Source organism: Cervus canadensis, chromosome 10, assembly GCF_019320065.1.
Source record: "Cervus canadensis isolate Bull #8, Minnesota chromosome 10, ASM1932006v1, whole genome shotgun sequence".
In the NCBI taxonomy this organism is placed as follows: domain Eukaryota; kingdom Metazoa; phylum Chordata; class Mammalia; order Artiodactyla; family Cervidae; genus Cervus; species Cervus canadensis.
In genome coordinates this window covers 56,022,848-56,047,738 of record NC_057395.1, presented here as the reverse complement: position 1 = coordinate 56,047,738, position 24,891 = coordinate 56,022,848, and the positions used below count along the sequence as shown (strand labels likewise).

The 24,891-nt window shown below is 49.9% G+C and overlaps 1 protein-coding gene across 3 annotated transcripts; it reads left to right on the top strand.

Moving 5' to 3' along the window:
• Nucleotides 1-24,437, top strand: EDN3 (endothelin 3). 3 transcript variants are annotated; one of them, XM_043480209.1, is made up of 6 exons: nt 1-339; nt 823-1,039; nt 1,633-1,921; nt 19,822-19,998; nt 21,108-21,188; nt 23,931-24,437. In XM_043480209.1, the coding sequence occupies exons 2-6, from the start codon at nt 988-990 to the stop codon at nt 23,968-23,970; spliced, it is 639 nt and encodes a 212-aa protein (XP_043336144.1). In that variant the 5' UTR covers nt 1-339; nt 823-987; the 3' UTR covers nt 23,971-24,437. The 3 variants fall into 3 exon arrangements, with proteins under 3 accessions (XP_043336144.1, XP_043336145.1, XP_043336143.1); XM_043480210.1 differs by lacking the exon at nt 1-339 and having other exon boundaries at nt 530-1,039; nt 21,546-24,437; XM_043480208.1 differs by lacking the exon at nt 1-339 and having other exon boundaries at nt 537-1,039.
• The last annotated feature ends 454 nt before the right edge of the window (nt 24,438-24,891 follow it).

The window sequence follows — 24,891 nt, the reverse complement described above, 5'->3', positions numbered from 1 at the left end:
GGGAGATTAACCGACCCTCTCCTCTAAGCTGCTCAGCCCAGGGGACAAGTCTCAGGGGAGCTGGGAGAATTCCCCTACACGTGAGCCTCAGAAGACCACCTTGGGCAATGAGGAGAGGAACCTGCCTCTCACTGGAGCCACCTCCCCTGCACAAGGGGCTGTGAGCGAGCTGGGGACACCCCAGGACCGCTAACCCTACATCTCGGTTGACTTTGCTCCTGATTGCTGCCCACACCCAGCGGCTCTGAGCTCCTGGGAGAGGCTGGGAGACGCTGCCGGTGCCCGTGAGTCACGAGTGTAAAGTACGCCCAGGGCCTTGGCAGGCAGGTCTGTGCAAGGGTAAGGTGTCATTAGGTGAACGCTGACAAATGCTGCTTTCTCGAACCCTGGAGATAAAAGATAGGTTTCCCGCGCAGCCTTTTATCTCTCCCACTGTGTTGGGGTGGGAGCTGCAGGTCCCCGGGCAGCGAGGCAGCGAGGCAGCGAGGCAGCGAGGCAGCGAGGCAGCGAGGCAGCGAGGCAGCGGGGTGGGGGTGCGAGCGGGAGTGCGCGCGTGTGCGTGTGTGCGCGCGCGTGGCCTTCCGGCAGCTGTCCCGGCCCCCACCCCACCCCACCCATCGCACCCGGCCCTGCGCGCCGCCCCCACCCCTCGTCGTGCTGGGTGCGCCGCGGGCCGCTGCGCGCCTAGCCGGCTACCCAGCGCCTGAGAGGCGACCCCCGTGCACCCCGGGTTCAAAGGCCCCCGCGCTGCAACTCCAGCCCCTCCGGGGGGCGGGGAGGCGAAAGGGGTGGTGCGGGAGCCAGAAAAGCCCTAACCCACAGCCGGCAGCCCTGAGCCGTGATGGGCAGCGCGCTCTGAAGTTTGTGACGGTCGCAGCCGAGTCCTGGCCGCAGCCCGGGACGCGGCGAGCCAGCGGCCGGCCTCGAAGCATCTGCAGTTGGAGGGTGAGGCCCGCTGTGCCCGGCCCGAGAGCCCGAGCGGGGTTCATGGAGCTGGGGCTGTGCTTCCTTTTCGGGCTCGCTGTGACCTCCGCCGCAGGTAAGCGGGCTGGGCGGCGCGCGTCTCCTGGCGCGAGCGCACACAAAAGGACCCCGGATCGGGGGAGCGGGGAGGGTGCCTTACCGGGGGAGCGGCCTGGGGGCAGGCTAGAGGGCAGAAGCTGAGAGCACGGACCACCCTGCGGGCCCGGGGGGTTGCAGCCCACACGCAGGCAGGAGACCTGGGACCCGGGGCCGACTTGGTCAATTTTTCATGAAGTTGGGAACTTTTCCAAAAGTTTGCAAATGATTCAGAAACTGTGCAAAATGATTGCAAAGTGTTCAGAAAGCCTGCACAATGCTTGCACGTTTTCAGTGGGTGCAGATTGCCTGCACGCTGTGCAGTAAGTGAGAAGAGCTCCCAAGATTTTCACAAAGTGTGCACGCAACTTGCAAGCTTTTTAGAAACTGCTGCACATAGCTTTGCAAAATTTTCCGAACGTTGGGAGTAGCTTGGAGACTTAACAAAAAATGCCCTTAGCTTGCAAACTTGGCAGAAAGTTTGCTTGTCCCCTTCCCCAGGTTCTATGGGATGGTGGGTGTAAGCATCTGCATTCCTAGGAACTCAGGAGCCCCTCCATCTGCCTCCTGCAGGATGGGTGCCTCACCCCCAGCCTGGGGATGCTGGCAGGAGCAGCATGCCCTGGGCCCCCTCTGCAGCCAGATCGGAGGGGGCCACCAAGGAGACTGTGGCCACCATGGCAGCCTGGGGTCCAAGCCCCAGAAGCCCTTGGCGGAAGCAGGGACCAAGTCAGTTTGGGAAGCAGGGGCCCGAGGGGGTCCCCGTGCACCACCGAGCCCGGCGCTGTACATGTTTTACCTACAAGGACAAAGAGTGCGTCTACTACTGCCACCTGGACATCATCTGGATCAACACTCCTGAGTGAGTCAGCCCTGGGGTGGGGGAGTTGGCCCAAGGGGAGGGGAGGGGGGCTCCTGCTAGGCCCCTCTCTTCACACTGAAGGAGGACCTGGTTCCTTCTGAGCCCGCTCAGCCCAGAACCCACTTGGCACAGCCTTCAGCCCTCCTGCCAACCCAGGTCGGCTCTGCAGGTCAAGGGTGTGACTCTCATCCCCTCTGAGGGCCTGGCCTGGGAGAAACCCAAGCCCAGAGTGTCTGATCCGGTGGAGAGGCGAATGAAATGAGCCAGCCAGAGGGATTAGACACCTGAGAAGTCCCTCTGTGGGGAGGAAGCCCGAAAGTTACTCCTGCCCCCGGGCCATGTGGGTCCTGCCCCTCTCCTGACCCTGCCAGGCTCCAAGGAGTTTCAAATTCCTTGAAAGCAGCCTGTTCTCTAGGGAGTGCAGGGGTGGGCTAGGCAGGGCCTAGTGAAACCTCCCACACGGGGTGACATTCCGTGGAATTCAGGCTCCTTATCTCCTGGGTGGTGAGCCCATAGTTCCTCCTCTTTCCCATGTCACCCCAGCATCCGACCGCTCCCCTTCTCTCCTCCAGTCCGTAAGAACTGTCTTACTGCAAAACTGAGACAGTGCCACCTGAGCCCCTCCTGGAGTCTCCTTAATGTAAAGTCCCCCCTCTCCCGAGGCAGTGGGTAGTGACTCAACTCAGGAACCCCTTCCAAAGAAACATCCTCCTGCAAACTGTGAAGAGGGCTTGACCTCAATCTGGTCACCAGCCTTTGGAATTTACCTTCCTGGTCTCAAATCCAGGACTTGGACCAGACGTCTCTAGGTGTCTCTGGGTATTCTTAGGATACCTTGGGCATCCTGCTTAGCCTTTCCAGAGCCCTGGGCCTGGAGAGGCAACTTTGCTGCAGTGTTTGGGTCCCCTTGATCCAGGGGCTCCTTTGTCCCTGAGCCATGTGACCTCTGAGCACCCTGGGTGACAGCTTGATAGGCTGCACATACCTACCTTGTTTTACCAATACCCCGAGGATGAAGTACAAAGGAGACTGATTGAGGGGGGCCGGATATCTTTCAAAACCAGATCATGAGTCCTCTAGTACCCCTGGTCTGGAAAGTCACCCTACTGTCCTGCATGGCAGGCAGGATTGGCTCCACCCAGGAGCCTGGACACATGTACAAGGTCCCGGCTCAGAAGGATCCTCACAGCCTAAAGTGTATTGTTGATGTGTTGAAATGCTTAATACTTTTTAAATTCAAGTATAGTTGATTTACAGTATTATGTTAGTTTCAGGTGTACAACACAATGAAATGCTTAGTATTTTTTGAAGCAAGGGCTCTAGATTTGCATTTTATCCCAGGCCATCCAATAGAGAGCTGACCCCGCTGCTAGAACTTGCTTGCTGGATTATGTCTGGTCAGCACACAGAGAGATGACCAGGCCAGATCTTAAAAAGAGAGGTGTGCTGGGGAGGGACTCCTGGACAGGCTGCCACTGACAGCCTTCTATTAACAGACAGCGGTCAGGGTCACCTTCTCCTGCAGTCTCCATCCCCCTGACACTTGTCCTCTCTGATTCTTATCCTCCTGGCATCGTCCTCTGACTAAATTAGCTTCACAGAACCCAGGGCAACCTTGGCAGGAATCCCAGGCTGTGGTTCTAGAAGGAGAAAGAAGAAAGCAAAGCCAGTTAGGGGAAGGGGACTTTGTAGAAGACAGGAGGGCAGAAAGGAGAAGATATTGGGAGACCACCTTAGTTTTCTGCCTGTGGCCAAGCTCTGAGCACTCGCTGTATGGAAGCACTTGCCCCATCCCCGTGACCTGGTGGGAATCCTGTCTCCCCATTCTGAGCTGTCATGTATGACCTGAGGTGAAGCCATGGGTCTTTGGCTTTTCCCAGAATATCCAACTTACTAATGTTCTCCTCACAGCTTGATTTACCTCTTCCCTTCTTCCCAGACCCTGATTCATTTTAAACACTAGAGGGAAGGATTAAATATGGTGTTTGAGAGTTTCATGAGCTACCCTGGGAAACAAGAAAATGACAATAGCCAGACTTGAGCATTTTAAAGTCAGACAAGCAACATAACCTTTATACAGAAGATGTTCCCAGATGGTCTTTCTCTGCCTTCCTTTCTTTCCCTTCCTCCCTCCTTCGCTCTTTCTTTCATTCTTTCTGAAAATTGTCTGTTTCTGTATGGGCAGCTTCACTGGCAAACTTTAAAACATCTTGGACAAGATTGCAAAGTGAGGGAGTGGGCTTTAGGGAACTTGGGCCTTTGGAGAAATGGAAGCATCTGAAAATGACTGGGTTGAACTAAAGGGCAGGGGGATGCACGCTGAGGACTTTTCCAGGTTCTGTTTCCCACCCCCTGCCCAACCTACGGTCAGAGCCCTACATCGAGGGCATCTCTCTGTTGGCTGTCACCCCTATTCTTCAGCAGACCTTCCTCATCTCCTGAGACTTCTCCAGGTGTGATTTGCATCCTGTTCCCACCACTGGCTGCGCTGGGAGCCCACAGGAGTCTGGGTCTTCACGCCTCAATTGAGAGTCTGGAACTTTGGGCGATTTTCAGCTCCGGTGTCTTTCCTTCTACTGCCTTCCAGTTGCACGAGGTGGAGGCGACAATCCCGCTTTATCTCAGAATGATGCTGGGGAAGTTGCAAGGCCTTCTTGGAGAAGGTCGTTTCAGTTGTGTTTAAGGATCTGCAAGCTCCTTAAGGGGGGATGTTGTTCTTGCATCTCGTGTGGGAAGTTAAGGCTCTGGAGAGCAGCTGCTCCCAGAGGTGTTTTCCAGGCATGAGATCCAAGTTCTATGGTTTCCCCACATCCTTCTAAGCACTTAGCTCTTCCGGATCTGACCTTGATCCCTATCCAGCACATAGTAGATTCTCAGTAATGCTGGTCTTTGCTGTCACTGAGGTTCTGTCTGCAGGATTTTCTCCCACAAATGAGGTGTCCCATCCCAGAGGTCTCACATCCTTAGAGACATGTGCAGGAATGTGGATTTTTCTGGGGCTGTTGCTCATAACTTCCATTGTTTCCTCCAGAAGATCTCAGGCCCCAAAGAGGAATGAGCCAACTGCATCTCGTGCAGCTGCCTTCTTAGACCGGGGGAGGCAGCGGAGACGGCTGCCCGCCCACGAGGCGAGGGATGTTCATGGCTCTCCTTGGCCTTGTTAGGAAGCCACTGAGCCTCCCCCCATCCCCAGCAACCCCACCATTGCCAACAAAAACAAAACCCCACCTCAGAGGAAATACCCATCTCATCTCATGGTCATGGAAAATATGCCAAGAATAAGATAATGAGAGAAGTAGGGACAAGTAGCCCACATGCTTACATCCCTACGTATTCAGGGCTGTTTCCACGAGAATACTTCAAAAATAGGAGTGTCCTGTGACATGGTAAGGGATTGTCTCTGTTGGGGTCTCCAGAAAGATGGAACTAATAGGATGTGTATATATAGATCTCTTTGTGTATATAAACACACTACACACACACACAGAGGAACTGATGTTGCAGTTTGCAGTCTGCAGTCTGAGGCATCCTGAAGGCAGAATTCCGTTCCTACTTAGGGCATCTCACTTCTCGCCGTCAGAGCCTTCACCTGATTAGATGAGGCCCACCCACATTATGAAGGGTAACCTGCTTTACTCAACGTCTACTGATTTAAATGTTAATTGCATATAAAATATACCTTCCTGGCAACATCTAGACTGGTGTTTGGTCACAGATCTGGGTACTGTGGCCCAGTCAAGTTGACACATACAATTAACCATCACGGAGTTCTCAGTGCTAACCATACCCCACAGCAGGGCAGCCCCTCTGCACCTGCTACCATCCATCCACCTGGCCGCAGAGTGAAACCACTAGCTGTGACAGCCAATGAAGCTGCAGGGCCCCCAGCAAGGAGCCCCGCTCAGTCTCCCCCACTTGGTTCCTGAGAACTGATGCTATCTGTTAATCCCTCCGAGGATGTAATGACAGAGGCACTGTGATGCTGTGACAGGGGCGGTGTTTCCAAACAAAAATCTGAGCCACATGGTCTGACAAACAGGAATGTATTTCTGGAAAGAGCAGTGCAGGATGTTTGGAATCACGGCTGTGGTGGAAAATCTGGTCTCTGTAGACTCGTAAGAAGACTCCAGCCCCAGGAGCTCTGCCCAGTGTCCTGTTTGTGATTCGCTGCGTGGCCTGGGGGCGGTACCACCCTCTCCCCGTGCCCCAGGTAAGGTGCAGACATCAGTGTGACTCTAGGATGGTGACCTAACAAGGTCACCAGCCTGGCCACACTGACTCAGCCAGCAGGAACGACATTTTTCCCCAAAGAAGAGGTGTAAAAATAATCATAATTATTCAATATATTCTACCACAAAAAGGCAACAATTCAACAGAGTCATCTTTGCCCCTCCTGTTGTTCAAGAGAGGTATGCCACATGTTTCTAGGGAGGGGACATTTTATGTTTGAGAACATCCCAGTGGAATGGGTGGATGTGGTTCTCCAGCCTCCCGCTGATGTGGGACCGGCTGTCCACCCACTGTGTGATCACAGGGATCCCAGTAACAATCATGTGACCTGCAAGTCAGGACTGGGAGTACTGTTGCTGGCGATACAGCTTTTGAGGCAGAGGGGTAGTCTTTTGAGCATGATTATGATCTTGCAGGCAATGGTCCACACTGATGTTGACCATGACTCCTGTGAGTAAAGACTAGTGAGGATGACATGAGAGAGTGTGTGGAGCATTCTCAGCCCAGTGTCTGAACTCTAGTGGGCTCAGTACCTCCGGACCACAGGACCGTGTGGATAAGTGTACAACCCTGGGGGCTGCCTAATGTTCCCTCTCGCTCCACACAGTCTGTGACTGGAGGACCCTGGAACGAAGAAGCTCAAGTCCTGCTGAGGTCGGCTTCCTTGGACCCTTAAACCGTGGTCTTACCCAGCTTCCTGCAGTAACACTGAGGAGCTTGCACCCGAGTACCCCAGTTTTTCCCTACCCCGTGCCTCTTGGTGGGCGATCTCTTAGCATTTGTTCTGCATCAGCTTTACAGACCCTGGGAAAAGGTGTGTCTGGCTGACTGCACTGCTGATAAGCAGCTTGATAAGCACCCTGGTGGCCAAAGGTTGTTCGGGCTTGATGAGATTTGGTCCTGCCCTTTTTCTGCCCCTCCTTTGTTGTTTGCTTCCCTGGTGAATAATTGGAATGTTTGGGGAAAGGGGCATGGTATTCTCTGAAGGCATTGTTCTGGGGCTCCCTGGGCTAAATAAGCAGGTGGGTTGGGCTTCCCTGGTGGCTCAGACGGTTAAGTGTCTGTCTGCAAGGCAGGAGACCCAGGTTCGATCCCTGGGTGGGGAAGATCCCCTGGAGAAGGAAACGGCAGCCCACTCCAGTATTCTTGCCTAGAAAATCCCATGGACAGCAGAGCCTGGTAGGCTACTATCCATGGGGTTGCAAAGAGTCAGACACGACTGAGAGACTTCACTGACTTCACTCACTCACAGTGACAATGGGGGTGGGGGGAGGGGGGGAGGGGTGGGGTGCTGTGGAGGCGTGGGAGCGGGTCTGGCTGTGCTGTGCTTAGTCGCTCAGTCGTGTCTGAGGTTGTAGCCTGCCAGGCTCCTCTGCCATGGGGATTCTCCAGTTCCGTTCAGTTCAGTCGCTCAGTCGTGTCCAACTCTTTGCGACCCCAGGAACCGCAGCACGCCAGGCCTCCCTGTCCATCGCCAACTCCCGGAGTTCACCCAAACTCATGCCCATTGAGTTGGTGATGCCATCCAACCATCTCATCCTCTGTCGTCCCCTTCTCCTCCTGCCCTCAATCTTTCCCAGCATCAGGGTCTTTTCAAATGAGTCAACTCTTTGCATGAGGTGGCCAAAGTATTGGAGTTTCAGCTTCAACATCAGTCCTTCCATTGAACACCCAGGACTGATCTCCTTTAGGATGGACTGGTTGGATCTCCTTGCAGTCCAAAGGACTCTCAAAGTCTTCTCCAACAACACAGTTCAAAAGCATCAATTCTTTTTCTTTATAGTCCAACTCTCACATCCATACATGACTACTGGAAAAACCATAGCCTTGACTAGATGGACCTTTGCTGACAAAGTAATGTCTCTGCTTTTTAATATGCTGTATAGGTTCGTCATAACTTTCCTTCCAAGGAGTAAGCATCTTTAATTTCATGGCTGCAATCACCATCTGCAGTGATTTTGGAGCCCCCTAAAATAAAGTCAGCCACTGTTTCCACTGTTTCCCCATCTATTTGCCGTGAAGTGATGGGACCGGATGCCATGATCTTAGTTTTCTGAATGTTGAGCTTTAAGCCAACTTTTTCACTCTCCTCTTTCACTTTCATCAAGAGGCTCTTTAGTTCTTCTTCACTTTCTGCCATAAGAGTGGTGTCATCTGCATATCTGAGGTTATTGATATTTCTCCCGGCAATCTTAATTCCAGCTTGTGCTTCTTCCAGCCCAGAGTTTCTCATGATGTACTCTGCATATACGTTAAATAAGCAGGGTGACAATATACAGCCTTGACGTACTGCTTTTCCTATTTGGAACCAGTCTGTTGTTCCATGTCCAGTTCTAACTGTTGCTTGCTGACCTACATACAGGTTTCTCAAGAGGCAAGTCAGGTGGTCTGGTATTCCCATCTCTTTCAGAATTTTCCAGTTTATTGTGATCCACACAGTCAAAGGCTTTGGCGTAGTCAATAAAGCAGAAATAGATGTTTTTCTGGAACTCTCTTGCTTTTTTGATTATCCAGCGGATGTTGGCAATTTGATCACTGGTTCCTCTTCTTTTTCTCCAGGCCAGAATATTCGAATAGGTTGCCATGCCCTCCTTCAGGGGATCGTCCCAACCCAGGGATTGAACCGAGGTCTCCTGCATTGCAGGCAGATTCTTTACCATTTGAGCCACCAGCATGTCAGGATAATTTGAATGATCTGTTTGGAATCCCTTTGTTAAATGATGAAATCTTAGCAAGGCTGAGTCCAACGGAGTAAACACAATGCCTTGTAGTCTTCTCATTGTACACAGCACCCGGGTCTCAGTACCCAAGACCTGAGTGTGGGCCACCAGGAAGGGATCCCAGGAAATAACTACAGAATCTGTTTATCAAAAATGGTAAATAAATAAGGACACATAAAGAAAGGTGGTATTGGGACTTCCCTGGTGGTCCAGTGGCTAAGACTCCTGCTTCCAATTCAGGGGTTGCAGGTTTGATCCCTGGTCAGGGAACTAAGATCCTACACATAGTGGGGTGCAGCCAAAATAATAATAATAGAAAGAGAAGACAGTATCAGCCAGACTAAAAGTGATCTTGAACTCAGTTTCTGACTGATCATGTTTTTACTCTCTGAGTCATTTCCCTCCCACGTAACCCTCTCCCGCTTAGAAATCTGTACATGTTTACATTCCAGTTTTGAGTTTGGGTAGCAGTAGCTCAGAACATTTCACGGCAAGATGCATTTTTAAAGTTTGATAGCCCTGGGGCTAAATTTCAGAGTTTATTGGCAAGGTCAGCTCATACCAAGTGACCTCCTGTTTGGGTTCAGTTGGACCTAAAGTCTCCTTTTCTACCCCAGAATGGATGTGAGGAGGTGAGATGTCTAGGGGCAAAGATGGATTCATTGAAATGCGGCTGATCCCGACTGGATAAGAAAGAGACTTGAGGCTGGAAAGCAGGTTGATTTGCATCGAGAAGGTCATGACCCTGTGTGACCCCGAAGGGAGAACTTGGATTTTTGCTAGATGAAGAGGACATTGCAACTAGGAACTTGGCCTTAAATCTGAAGGCAGATGAAAGGCTGTGACATCTCTGGTGTGGTTTGTTCCTGCAAGAATTTAAAACAAAGGAAGCTGGGAAGCAAACAGTGCTTTCCTTAGGGGGGCCCCACAGCTGGTGGGAACTCACAGGCTTTGTAGCGCCAGATCGCAATCCCGTCCTGGATCCACAGCATCTCAGCAAATTTGATGGGGGCTGCCTGTACTCCACTTCCTCCCTCCAGGTAGTCCCCTATAACCATTGCTCAGCTTTGGAGTACATTAGAAATAGATTTACTGTTTAACAGATGGAAATAACCCTCTCAGTCTAAGCCATGTTTTGGTGGAAACAGAATTCCTTAAAATGGGACACACACACACACACACACACACACACGTGTGCGCGCGCGCACACACACAATTTCCTTCTCTTTGGGACAAGAACGAATTTTATTTAGAAGGAAAATAAATCCAGGCAACGGCCACAATGTAGATGAGCTGCTGGTCCAGATAAGGTTCCAGGGGCTTTTAGAGTCCTGCTGCCCCGCCAAGCCCCCAGGAACGGACTGCAGAATGGGATAATCCCCAGCCTTTCTCGTCTGCCCCAGTTCAGAGTCTCAGGAGAGCCAAGAGCATTTGGAGAATCTAGCGATGTTCAGAGCCCTGGAGGCACAGGTCTTCCCTTATTTTATGGCCTCTCAGGGCCAACTTAGCAGGAAGCCTTAATAAACAGTAACTCTAGAACATGGCAGCCAGTGAGTCCTGTGCCTGGCCCAGTAATTTAAAAAACAGAAACAGATTCATGCACCCCTGAGAAAGACTCAGAGGCTCTCAGATGTGGCCGAGGTGTTGCGGTCCTGTGTTGCTTGGTGATGACACGAATGGCCCACAACTTGGGGAGCAGTGAACAGCTTTGCCAAAAGCCAGAAGCAAGTCGGTGAGAGAGCAGAGGTGTCTGTAGCTTTTCTGGGTTTTTCTACATCTGATTTCCACAGATTTCTTGTAGGGTGGCAAGATAGGGTGAGGCTCATGACATACTCTTTCAGGTGCAAACTTGAAGGGGATGCCATAAAGTTAAATAAAAGGGAATGCGATGCTTTTTAAAGATGAAAATCGGTACAGAAGTATCATAATCAACCAAATACCAACATTTCTAATAAAGACAGGATCTGACTCTGCTTGGTTCTTGTTTGGAGATAGAGCCTGTGTCTCTAGAGGGACTTAAGTTTTCTTAGTTCGAGCTAAGCAATCAAGTGATCAGAGAGACCACAACGATGCAAACAATTAGATTAGGAAGAAAATGGGTGTCTATATTTTTGTTGCCAGGGCAAGTATGTCTTCATTCAGTAAAGATTTTCTATCCTAAAGGTGAAATCTTCTGAAAGTTAGCGAGGGTGTCTTTGCTTCTTTCTGAGGGTTGTTTAAAGGGATGTGTGATGGCGTCTGGACTTTTTTTTTTTAATCCCCCTACACATACCCCCATCCTTAAAAAAATACCTGCTCCTTATTTTACTCCTTCTGTTTCCACTGCTGGTAACTATTTTGAGCCACATCTGTCTGCAGCTTTGCATAAAGTTATAATGAGCCTGTGCCAGACAGACATGGATTGCTCATGCCTACATTTGACCTGGAATGTGTTAGGGTCACTGGGGGTTGGGGAGGGAAACTCTAACCTAACTCACATGGACGCATTGGGGTTGTAGCAGATGGGGGGCGGGGAAACCAGCTAACCTGTCAGATTCCCTAAATGGCTTCAGTTACAAATACTGCAGGCATTTGTTGCCCTAACTTCTTTGTTATTTTTTGAGCTGTCATTCTTGGAAATCCCACCCCACACACAACACATACAGAAGTATGTTTCTGTTACTCTCTGTTGCTTTGACCACTTGTGCTTCCTCTAAATAGACTTCATTCGGAACTCATGTGCCTGTGTGAGGGGCGGAGGCTGCTGTGTTCAGGGACCTGATGGCATGGTCTTTGGCTTTGGGATTATTTCTAAGCTCAGTTATATGGCGGTAGGATGTGGAAGAGTCCTTCTCTTTGGATGAAGCTTTCTGAAAGCAGTTGGTAAGATCCTGGGACTCTCTCCACTTGGGGGTGGGTAGAGACCCCACATTACATTGTGGTTACATTGATGAAGAGAAGCCCTACTCTAGCATATGTGCTATTCAGAGATGCTCAGGTGTAACAGTGAGGGCATTTGGGAATCTTTCCACGGAATTTGGAGTTGGATGGAGCCTCCAGAGATCCAGCCCTTTCATTTCTGAGCCCCAGAAAGAAACCACTCAGCCAGGGCCTCTCCGGGAGCTAGTCTTCAATTTGGACCAATATCCTAGGTCTGTCAGTCTAGGGAGTCCTCTGGTTTTGTCAGCCTGGTTTCTTCCTCATGTGTCTGCAGGAGTTATTATCAAGACGTGGTTTTTCCGTTTTAAGTGATCTAGAGACCATATTCCCTCTAGGACAATGATAGTAGAACTCCAATACATCAGCTAAGAATTCTAAACATTTGGGAGACTGGGTGTGGATGAGAAGTAATGGCCAAGTAAGACCTCCTTCCCGCTCTCCTTCCCTGATAACTTCCCTGATACCTTAGTTGGTAAAGAATCCACCTGCAATGCAGGAGACCCCTGTTCAATTCCTGGGTTGGGAAGACCCCCTGGAGAAGGGATAGGCTATCCACTCCAGTGTTCTTGGGCATCCCTTGTGGCTCAGCTGGTAAAAAATCCGCCTGCAATGCGGGAGACCTGGGTCCAGTCCCTGGGTTGGGAAAATCCCTTAGAGAAGGGAAAGGCTACCCACTCCAGTATTCTGGCCTGGAGAATTCCATGGACTATTTAGTCCATGGAGTCGCAAAGTGTCGGACACGACTGAGCAATTTTCACTTCACTTTCCCTCCCTCCTTTCTTCACATAGCAGACCCTTGTAATTGAGATGCTGCAGTATTATTATGCACCTGCTCCAAGCCAGGCACTGCCTGGGCTGCCCTGGATGCTGAGGTGGACAGGCAGAGGTCAGCTGTTACCTACCCCAGGGGGCAGGAGGGAAGCCACACCTGCAGCCCAGGTGAGGAAACACCCCTTCTTCTTGGGTCCGACTGATGGGGGTTAGTGTTCTCTTTGAAAATACATGTAATTCTGGTAAAATTCCCCAACAACCAAGTCCTGGATACACTCAGAAGTTGTGGGTTGCTTTCTTTGAGTGGGGGATGGGGAGGAATGTCTTTTAAAAAAAGTTAACTACCAACCCACAGCACATTGCTCACTCTTTTGAGATTTCGAAATATTCTGGTCATTGGCTATTTCTGAGGCTGCAGGAAGACTTCCTCCTTTGGCGGCTGATGGAGGAACAGTCTGCCTTAGGGGCCTCCTGCTAGAGATGCAGCGATTTTCTGCAGAAGCAAAGCTGCAGATTGCTGGTTCCCTTTATGTTGTTTGTGAGCAGGAAGTTCGTGTCGTGTTCTGTAGAACCAGAAAGCATGTGTTTCTGCTTGTACAATGAGGTCACTGAGGAGATGTATTTCCTGGTTATTTTCTTTCCTAGAGGTTGGAAGGGCACCCAGTGGTTGTCTGGCACGAGGCCTGTCCCAAGCCAACTTTCACAGGCATTTGATGAGTGGACAAGGAGTAAATTCACTGACGGATAAGCCTCCTGAGGTGGTTAGCCAAGTATCTCTGAGCATCATGAGGTCGTATGCTTGCTCCCACCTGCCCAAAGGACAGTGTGATCCAAACCAAACATTTTACAGTGGGCACACCTGGGAAGAAAGGACTCCAGCCAGCTTTGTTGGCTGTGTTTTGTCCTGATTTGGAACACATTCTTTTGTATTTTGTTGCAATGAAGAAAATTTCTACTTGTCCTTGGCAGCTGCAGAGACTCCTGGTCTTTCTATGAAACCCAAGAGATCATGGTTGCATCCATCTTGAGAGAGTGAGTTCCAGGGTCAGCTTGAGGTCACTGGTTGCAAGCAACAGAAACTTAAATGTAGCTCACACAGCATAGGAGTTTATTGGGAGGACACGGTGTGATCCACAAACCGGAAGGGAGGGAGAAGCAGGACCAGGCTTAGAAAGACAGACCACAAGGACAGGCCTGGGGGTCCCAGGGCACAAACAGACAAGCCAGGATGGTTCGTAGCAGCTCCAGACTATTTTCTTTTTTTTAAAATTTTTGGTTGCACTATGTGGCATGAGGGATCTTAGTTCCCCAAACAGGGATCGAACCTGTGTCCCCCCTCCAGGGGACGCTCAGAGTCCTAACTGCTGGACCACCAGGGAATTCCCATCCAAACTATTTTCTGACCTCGAATTGATTTGCTCAGGTGTCTTGGGAAGGAGAGGGTGCCATGGGCCAGCGTGGGTCACCTGATGAGTCCTGAGGTGTGGGAAGGCGAGATACAGTGATTGACAGTCTCATCAAGACCTCACACAGGGAAAGAGGGACCATTCCCCAGGGGAAAGACAACAGATTGGATTCCAGGAGATGAAAACAGCCAGCATTGAACTCAGGCTCTAGAGAATCCTGGGCTTTTAAGTTTTTCAAGGGGGGTGATTTCTGTCTCTGAGCTATTGTTTCCTCCTTGTCGCTGTGTCTGTGCAAAGTGGAAGTGGGGAGGCGGCAGTCCACTAGATGTTTCTTGAAATGAATGGATGCTTTTACAGGCCTTTGAATATTCAGTCACTTTCTGTAGTTACTTCATTCTGTCTTGTTCTTCTAATAGAGTTCTCAGTTCACACTTTTTTCTGATAAAGTTTTACAAAGACAGTCAATGAAGTTGATTCACATTTTCTTCCTGGCCCAAAAAAGCTATTTCAAAGCTTGAGAAAGCAACTGAGTGGTACCTTCTAAGGAAGAAATTTAATAAAATCTGAAATTGAGCCTTAGTTACAAAGCCTGTTGGAGTCTAGAAGTTGATTCTCCGGGGAGTTGTGAGGGGCAGGATCTAGTGACCGCTGGTGCCTGGCAGCTGGGGGGGCCCCCCGCCGTCTGCCTGCCATTGGCACACAGTTCTTCCTCTTCCTTTCGGCTGCAGGACCAGTCAGCAGCATCGTGCCTCCTGTATGATGTGTCCCAAAGACGATCCTGACCTTGCTCTTCCATTTCAGAAGGAAAATGTGAAGCAGAGGAGACAGCACCATCTTGACGTCTGAGTGTGAAGTGAAAATGTTCTGTTTGTTGGGGAGACACTCACCAGAACCTGGGCTTTTTTAAATTGAAAATGACAACAGTTTGTAAAAGTAGTAGCTGGTGCTAATTTTGTCACCATGTCACGTGATCTGTCTGGCTTTGCTTTATGGAACAAGCCACTAGAGCAGGGGTTGTACCCTGAGATGCCCATGAAGGCCAGACAGGTAAGAAAAGCAAGCAGAGAAAGACAGGAGTAGGGACTGGGGCCGAACAAGAGTGTTTGAGCCAAGCTCTGATGGTACCACTCAGCTTCAGACAGCTGCTGCTATGTTGGAGTGTGGGACTGGAGTGAGTGTAACTGAGAGAAGATGGAAATTGGGATATTTGTGTGAAATTTTCAAGTTAAAAAAAAAAACACCCTCTTGTGACTGGATGAAGCCTACAGAAATGCCAATTTTCTAACCTCTGTACTAGATTAAACTGTGTGTGTACAGGGCCATGGGCCCGTCATGAATCATCAGAAGTCTAGTCCAGGCTCGTACATTGAAAACCACTGCAAATATTTGTTGAGTGCTATTCAGTTTGGGGTGGGTAGGTGGGGTTATGAAAACTGGGCTTTCTAGGACAATTCGATCAACTTTGCTGAGAGTTTAGAGTCCGGCTGGGTGATGATGCAGATGGAGAATGAATACAGGAGATTTGGAAGTTTAGTATTTACTAACATTTGTATATGACAGCTGGGAGAAAATGGGAAATAAGGAACACTGTGATAAGTATGATCTTGGCATCACCATCACTGATCAAATAATGAATATTCTGAGTATTTGCTGAGGACAATGTAATATACAGAGACACACAACACTAGACATTGCCAATGTGATTGTTTTGGGGTGTTTTCTTTTGCCTAAGAGCATTTGGACTGATCTTACCCGCTTCTCTTTTGTTTGGAGCTCTGGGCTGTAACTGGAACACTTGCAGGTTGAAATGCTGCGTACTTTTATAAAGAACTGTGTTCTTAAAGCCCCACTATAGAACAGCAGGCTAAACCACAGGTCAGATGGTGTGCTGGTCAAAGTTCTCAGCCAATTTAACCTCATTTTCAGGGTTCCTTCATTAGTTCCTTCCAATTCACCGTTCAAGAGACATTAATTTCTTTATCATTCAAGAAATGACAAAGGTACCCAGACAACAACTAAAACATGAGTGCTTATTGGGCCGACAGTGTAGAAAGATGGACCAGTCAAAGGAAGCCTGACAAAGAATGGCATTGGCGTGCCAGGTGGCATTCTGGTTCCTTCTTACTTGTCTTACTTAGTTGCACATCTTAAATGCAGGGCTGGTAGATGGGGTTTTTTATGCCTGGTACGACTCACTTGAATTCCCAGACCAAAAAAGCAACAGCAGTAGCCACATTCATTCACTGCTAAGTACTTTTCATGCAGTGCAGTGTATCATTCAGTCCAACAACAACTTTTGTAAATCAGGAAACTGGAGCGGGTGGAGTGACCATCATGTGCGTGTTCTACAGCCTAATGATGGGATCGCCAGGTAACCTTTCCCTGCGATCTGTGTACCTTGTCCATACCTGTGCATATTGGCTTGTGAGGTTTCCTTATCCTGTACTGTTTTCATACACCAGTAGTGTGTGAGTGCCCTAAGGCCTTTCTGCGTCCTCATCACACTTGGCATAATACCAGGGAGATACAGGCAGACCCTGAAAATACTGCACATGTGGTTCTAGGCCGCCTCAACAAAGTGAAAAAGCAAGTCACACTAATTTTTTGGTTTCTTAACACTTATCAAACTTTTGTTTATGCTATACTGCCATCTATTAGGTATGCAATAGCATATCTAAAAAATATATATCCCTTAAAAACTACTTTACTGCAAAAAATTCCAATTGTCATCTAATGCTGTGTGACCACAAAACTTCAATTTATAAAATTCATATTATCTGTGAAGTGCAGTAAAATAAGGTATTTTGGATACTTGGCAAATATAGTGGATGCTTGGCAAATGTTAGAAATTCCTTGTAAGGAATTTTGTAGTTGTTGAACATTGTAGGTTGGAGAAAATCCAGTCTTACTGGTCTAGTTTATCTCATACTCAACAACCAGTTACTTAATTAATAGTCTTCACTTTCTCAGTCTTGTGTTGGGTCCACAGAAGGTGCAAAAGAAGGAGCCCTGTCTTCTACTCCCTTGGAGCTGGTGTCCACTGTAAGACCTGGACAAGAAAGACCCTGCCCTGGTTCTGTGGGGTAGAGAGGGTGTCTCTGACCCTCCTCTGGCCCTATCTCCTACCCACTGCAAGGAGTCAATGGGATTGAAAGCCGTAGGCCCCTTCTTCTAGACCATGTACCGAGTATTTATGATCCTGGAATCCCCCCTCTCAGGTGTCTCTGAGCCCACTTCAAGGTCTGACATCCATGGACAGAACAGGGCTTAGGGCACATCTCCCAAGGCCTGCTGGGCAGCCAAAGCACAGCTGCTTGCAGGATCGGGGGGTGCGGGTGGGTGGAGCTTGGGGTGCACTTGGGATCAAGCAGGATGGGAAGCTGAAGTGCCAAATCTCCCAGTGCTGCCATGTTGCAACAGAGAACTCCAAGGAGCCCCAGAATCCTAAAATCAAGTTCTAATTTCCAAGGTATTCTGAAGCCAAACTCTTATTTAAGTGCTTATCAGATTTTAAAAACCTTTAAATTTTCAACCTATTGAAAGTGGGCCTTCATTGGAGCTGGAATTGTTATTGGGGGGGCAGAGGGTGGGCCTTCTGTGGGCAGGACCATCTCCTAAGTCCTCTGGTTCTCAGCTTGCATCACCTGCTACTGGCTCCCAGGTCAGCCGGCAGAGTGCACACCTAGAACACCCAGGCTTGGAGCAGAGTTTTCTCCCTCCATGAACATTCCTGGAAAGTTTCAAGGGCTCATTTGCATACTAGCTCCTCCCACTAGGCTGCTGGGAATGTGCTTAGCAGTTCTGTTAATGAATACCGGGTCGCCCTCTTTCCTCACTTAAAACACTTTGTGAAGTTGAGTGGCTCTGAGCTCACAAATGCCTAATCAGCTGACAGCAACTTCAAAATTGCAGGTCCTGCTGTTGATGGAAAAATGGGAGCCGTGGTTGTTAATCCTTGTGCGTAATTTTCACCAAGAAATGGGGGCCTGGGTTTAATGTCAACACCTAGAGACTTAATGTGGCCCTATTACTGGAAATCTATACCTTTAGCCAAATCTTGCCTCCCCACAATGTCGGTATTGTCTTGCTACCCCACTGCCACCATTTCCCATTCCTGAGAAAAGATGAGGTTTTAGCAAAGGTTCAGCTCAGAACAAGGGCTTCCCAGGCAGCTCAGTGGTAAAGAATCTGCCTGCCAACGCAGGAGACATAGGAGACTAGGGTTCAAATCCTGGGTCAGGAAGATCCTCTGGAGAAGGAAATGGCAACCCACTACAGTATTCTTGCCTGGAGAATCCCATGGACAGAGGAGCCTGGTGGGCTACAGTCCATGGGGTCGCAAAAAGTCATACATGACTGAGTGATTGAAAACACATGCACAGCTCAGAACGGGAAGGGCCCCTGCTTGCTTTCTCCATCCTGTGAGCACAGACTGCTCCGTACTGGGCCTGCCTGGATCCAGGAACCATTTCATAACTAACTCAGGGGAGAGGGGAAGAGAAAGAGGGTGGGGGTGGTTCAGCTCCAGTCTCCAGTCCAGCAGGGAGCAGGTTTCTCCCAAGCATCAGGTCAGGATGAGGCATGCCCCACTTTGTCCTCACCACCCCCAAAAGGCACCATGGCATGTGTTTTAAATTAAAGGAAATTCAATTTGATGTTATTTTGAAAGCACACAGAGGATGTCAGAACCCCCTTTGAGGTGGCTGATTGGTGATACTTCATGGGGCTCACAGAAACCAAGGTAGTTAATCTTGGGGACTGGAAGGAAAGCCAGAATTGATTGGAAAAGTAACTTTTGGCCACATGTGTTTCCTCTAGCTATTAGTAATCTGCCCCCAAATCCTGTTCAGTAATGCTAATGAATTAAGCAGCCGCTTTTAACTTTTTCCCACTGAATCGCTTGGCAGTGTCCTCCCATCCCTGGAGAGCACTGGTTTGGATGGACATGAGCATAAGAAACAGATTAAACATGTATTGTTTCAAATGACACCACCACCCTTATGCCAGCTCCAACCATAGATGAAATGGGTAAATAGTTTCAGGCTTTTTTTTCCTCCATAAGAAGACTTTTCCCAAGGTCACTTCTGTCTTCGGCTATACGTCTCTCAGGGCACAGAGGCTTTCATGTCTGTGTCTTTAAGGAAGCCTTGTTCCAAGGCCACAATGTGTTTCAGTGGCCATAACTGAATTTGTATTCCGGTTAGCCCAGACTACAAATTTGATGTGTGCACAAAAGAAATTCGGTGGCTGGCGGGATAGGAAGGCATCTTACTGGTATGGGTGACCAGGCTCAGGTGCTGCTGGCTCAAGGATGAAGACTGGGATTAGCATTTGGGTCAGCAGGAATGTCCATGTCAGGGGTTTGGATGCAGGAAGGGGAAACCAGAACTGCCCTGCACGAATCTGGGACAGGAGGCATGCTTGCTGAGGTTCGGTCTTGAAAAGACTGGAAATGCACACATGCACACACCTGGCATTGCTGGCTCCTGCCCAGAGAGGGCTGGCTGCTGGGAGGGTGCAGACAGGCCACCTTCCATCCTCCACCGGGGCCTTCCCTTCTTTCCAACCCTGAGGCTCCGGTGCACTGCCTGGGGCTTAGGGGAGAGCAGGGGGCAGGGAGTGGGGGTGGTAGGGGTGTAGGGGTGAAGGGTTCACTCCTGAAGCTTTCCTAGGCTCAAAGCGTGGGGAGGGTGTGAACACCAGATCCTGGGACGTAGCTGCACCGCCTGCCTCACCTATCCTGTGTCCACCATCTCCCACCCCTTCCCCAACTCCACACCTGCTGGCGTCCATGAGCAGGGAGGCCCAGGCGGCTCGCCCAGACGTGGCCCTGACGTTGCTCTTTCGTTTGCAGACGGACTGTGCCCTATGGACTGTCCAGCTACAGAGGGAGCGGAAGCAGGGGCAGGAGGTCGGCTGGGCAGTTCCCACAGAGTCCACCGCCGGTGAAGGGGACGCTGCGCTGCGCCTGCACGGAGAGCGATGATGACGCCTGCTTGCAGTTCTGCACCTGGTCCCTGGCTGCCCGCGGGTATGACCCCCTCCCTGGCTTTCCGCACTTCCAGGGGTCCTTGCCTTAGGCAATGTGGGTACAGGAGGTCTCAGCTTGTCCTGGGGGATACCATCCTACGCGAGGTAAGGGTGGGGACTGTGCAGAGGGGATGTGGAGCCTTGGCTCCTGGAGGGCGGTGGACGCTCGGCTCCTTTAGGGCCTTGGGCATGGTATCCCATTCCCTCGCTGCCTTTCAGAGCAGAGTCCATTACGTGGCCGCGGCCTTGTCTGGTCTCCAGAGGTATTTCTTCTGGATTGCATAGCAATTTGTCAAAATCTGAATAAGTTGCTAACTCTTAAAAATTGAAGAATACCGCCACCACCCCCAACAAATGCACATTTTTAGCTTCTTCAAAAGTAACAAATGGGAACATCTGGTCTCACCAGCCCACATGCCCTTGTGGCCAGATAGGCTGGTACCGAGTGAAGGCCACGGGTGAGATGTGCAACGTCCATTCACCTGTGTTACTCATCATCTTACTTTGAGGCTCCCTCCCTGGTCCCTGAGTTGGAGACCCTGTAGTCTCCTACAAGCGTCTGGAGAAGCTTGTGAGTCAGTGTGGACTCAGATAAATCAGCAGGCCCTAGGTCTGCCCTGTGGTGGCCATTTAAGTTGGGTTTTACCTAATAGCCATTCCTGTTAATGCTCCTTGCTCCTGTTTTTCATTAATTTGGGCCAAGACCCTACCAGGCAAAGCCACCCTGCTGAGCCTCTTCTGAGAGCCATGGCTGGTGGGATGGCACCTCCAGATGCTTCCTGGGCAAATAAGCACTGACAGGGGGGCTCTCTCTCTATGCAGCAGGTGCCATCCCAATCAGGGACCTAGGGACTGCTGTCTGGAACCCCCAGCACAACCACATTTTTCTTCTTGGCTCCTTAATGTCCAGTGGATAACTGAGGCGTGTGGGTGGAGGCTGGGCTTTAGTGGGACTCCACCCCCGTGTGCTCAGCCTTCGGGAACTGGACCCGAGAGGCAGTCCTGGGGGACCATGCTTATACTGGTGGAAAGACAAACCTTACTGGATGCTGAAAAACCAGTCACATGGAAATGTAGGTTGATTTGTTTGAACTGGCTCTCTCCCTGCAGGAATTCAAGGTTGGCGCAAACACCTGACAAGGAAGTGGGAAAGCAGACTGGTGGTGCCCTGGGGGGCGTGCGTCCGAGGAGGTGAAGTTGCTTTCTGAGTCGCTGCCCCTTGGGCAGCATGGAGGACACGTGGGGCGCATTTGGTCTGTGTAGGCGGCTAGTGGGAACCCCACTGCATGTGGGGGGGTTGCTTTGTCCCCTGGGGTCAGAGCAGCCAAAAGCTGTGCACAGCCTGCCCTCTGTCTTAGGAGCTGACCCCTGCATTCCCTGTGGCTTTTGAGCAGTGATGTCCAGCCCTGGCTTTCACCAGGTCTGAATAAAGCTCACCAACCACTGCTTCTTGGAGCCCCTGCAGGCTCATCTGCTGGGGCCCACATTGTGCCTCTGCTCCCATAGCAAAATGTGGTCTTTAGAAAAAGAATCATTTCTTCTTTTCAGCAGCTGATTCTGGACAGAGATGAATTAGAACAGCTGGGTGCCAGGCCCTCCAAGTCCTCCAGTTCATTTTATAAATTTTTTTTAACCTGTTTGTGGTTTTTGTATGATCCCGAGGGCTTCCAGCAGCCCAACTGAGTTTATTTGTCATTCTATCAATCAGAAATTGTTATTAATGAGTTGTCTACACATCTGCAATGGGATGGTAATTTATGTTCGTAGCAGTGGCCTGGAGGGGGTTTGGGTTCCTACATGGTCTGATCAAGGGAGGGTTAAACCCTTCTGCATATATACAAGGCATCCCAAATTGGTGGCAGATCGCTTCGAGTCATCTGGAGAGGACTCTGTCAGTATCCACAATAAAAACGTGGAGGAGCAGCAGAGGCAGGCCCTGGAGAGGATGAGTTAGGCCCCAACCAGTCCCCACTTTGCCTCTTCTTCCTCACCCCAAACCCAAACCACTCTCAGTGAGGGAGGAATATGATTAAACCATCCACCTATCATGTCATTTATTCAATTCAGCAAGGATTCATTGAGCACCTGTGATGTACAGGGTACCATCCTAAATGCTGGGGACACCACCGAGAATACGACAAAAGTTCAGCCTTCCTGGCACTTAAATAGTGGGAGAAGCAGATAGCAAACCAGTACATAAAACATAGATCAGGGCATGTGAAGGAGAGCAGGAAGCAGGCTGGGGGTAGGAAGTATTGGGGGTGGTTGCAGGTTAGGTGGTCTCACTGGCCAGGTAACAATGGCATAAAGACCTAGAGGAAGTGGGACGGGGTGAGCCAGAGTGATGAGAAAGGGAAGAGGGTGTCAGACAGGGGAAGGGTAAGTGCATAGGCCCTGCAGTAGGAACGTGCTGTGCTGGGCGTGTTCTGGGAAGGCAGGGGAGGCCAGCGCTGTTGTCATTGTCCTGTCTTGATGTTCAGGAGGTGAGGACATTGGCACAGATGTCCCACCCGGGCCTGGAAAGGAACTGCTTCTAGGCTTTACAACATTGCTTGTCAAGCTCCTGTAAGAAGCTTCACTTGGAAAGATTAAGTCTTTCCTTATAAGCATGGTCCCGACTTTCTTGCAAGACTGGAGTTAGTCATCCCTAGATTGACATTTTCAGAGTGGAATTTGCTACCGTCCTGAGCTTGTGACCCTCAAAGATGGGACCAGGCTGCAAGAGAGAGAGCTCCCAATGCCCCACTGGCAGCAATGACCGTGTGTACACCTTCAGGCGGATGGCAGGCTCTGAAATTGCCATGAAGCTCTGTCAAGGAGGCTCCGTTCAAAACAAGGAATGGGTTGAAGAGGGATGGGGTGGCTCCCTTTCAGGTGGTGGAGAGCTTGGCTTTTGTTATAGGCATCTTTCTTCTCTTTTGCATATCTCTCCCGCCTTTTCTGAGATAGGCTGAAGTCAAGGCCAGACAAAGCAAGTAGGCTTTAGACCTCCATCAAAGTGGACGTTCCCGCCCCGCGGTCTGCCTGCCCCTCTGCTGGCCCTTTCGGGAGCTCCCTGGAGAGATGGGCCTGCAGCAGGAAGGCCTCAGTTATGGCTCCTCCTTGGTTCACATTTCCCCCTTTTTGAGGACAAGAAACGAGTTTTGCCTGGGGAAGAAAACCCACTCAAAGGGTCCTCAAACTTAACAATACAGCCCTTTCCCAAGAATGCCCCATCCAAAGACCCTAGCTTCCCTAATGGGTAAAACGATCCCAGCTGTGCCTCAGGGCCCGCAGCCCAAGGCTCCGGTTTCACTCAGGAAATTGTTTTTGGAGAGGTATGGCACGTCGCAAAGCCACTTCTCTCTGGGAGTGAGTGGACCCCAAGCTAAGTCTTTGCAAATGTAAACCCATGTCCATCTGGGAACAGATGCAGGCCCCGTCAGAGCATGTCGACGTCCGACCGACCACAGGGCGCAGGCACCAGGGGTGAGCTCAGATCACAGCTCTACAGGAGTTGATGAGTTTGAAGCTTATGGGATTTAGACAGACATTTTCAGCTTTTCAGCTGTGCTTGGTACGCACTAAAAGAATACATCTAAAAAAGGAAAGGAAGAAAGAAAGGATCCTTGATGTCTGTGATAAGGAAAGGAGGAAATGAACACCTGCAGGTTTTGAACCCCAGGCCCCGCAGCAGAGGGGCTTCCGCGCCCTTTGCCAACAGGCACGCTGATGAACAATAGACCTGGTTCTCTGGAAGCCGCTGTGAAGGCAGCCCCAGCGCAAGGCTATTAGGGTGATATTTGTTTTCAGGAAGAAATGTGGATCTTTGGGGAATGGCTTCAAAACAAGCCACAGACACAAGCGCTTTGTAAATTATGTAAATTTCTATTTATCTATATAATTGGCAACAACTGGGAATTGTAACGCCTGACAGTTCGCAATCTCTTTCAGCTGCGCTCTAGTGGCTACGCTGAGATTACTGAGCAGCTGAAGAAGACGGTGTTTTCAACCGTGGGGATGGGGAGAGGCCGCCCATCCCCTCCCCCTTCCCCTGCCGAGGTGCTAATGCAATGGTGGATGCTGGGGTGTTAGCCTTGACCAAATACTAAATTCTTAATGAGTATTATAAGGAACGAACATGAATATCCATCATAAGGAAATGGAAAGGACTGATGTGCCAGTGAGATGGTATACAGTTTAGAGAAGTGATTATTTATTGTGAAACTGGTCTCTACATCAACTCCTTTCAGTGGATGTGTTCGCAGCAGAATCTCTGTACATAGAGATGTTAAATTCTGTTCTGAATCCCAACTCATGTTCCTTAGGGCTTGAATTACATTTTTTTTAAATGCCTAAGCACTGTTTGGCTCTGTGGCAGGATGGTATCTCAGAAACGCATTCATTGTGCTAACACTCAGAAAATACTGTCAAATGCAAAATAAAAAAATCTGAAAGTTTGGTCTGATTTGTGGGTTTTTCTGGCTGGTGTGATATACATTGTTACACATCAGCTTTCTGTGGGCCCTGGGAGAGGACAGAAAACAGTTACTGTTCCAGAAGTAGATTGATCTAAAGTCAATTATGGAGCAAGATGAGCAAGGGGGCTGCTTGAATTGTAAGGAAGAAGTGGACCTAGGGGACTGTCTGAGGAAGATAAAACATTCAAGGTGGTTGGGAAGAGATATATTTGGGGGAACGATGGCTCCTTCCCCTGGTGCTGCCCTTGTCAGCTTCGTAGCGATGCACACCTTTGTCTTCTGGCCCCACCGGCATGGAGGTATTGAGCAGGATCCCGGGGAGAGGACAGTCGTAGCCAACAGCCAACAGTGGACCTTCGCATTTTATTTTGCCCTGCTACTCATGATTCTTGAGTAGCATTTTATTTTGCCTTGCTACTCACTATTCTTGAGAA

What these genes read in the sequence shown, in the direction of transcription:
- EDN3 (XM_043480209.1), top strand. Translation starts at nt 988, where the DNA reads ATGGAGCTGGGGCTGTGCTTCCTTTTCGGGCTCGCTGTGACCTCCGCC. An exon ending in TGGTCCCTGGCTGCCCGCGG is followed by an intron (nt 19,999 to 21,107) that starts GTATGACCCCCT and finishes CTCTCCCTGCAG; the next exon opens with GAATTCAAGGTTGGCGCAAA. An exon ending in GGGGGCGTGCGTCCGAGGAG is followed by an intron (nt 21,189 to 23,930) that starts GTGAAGTTGCTT and finishes AATCTCTTTCAG; the next exon opens with CTGCGCTCTAGTGGCTACGC.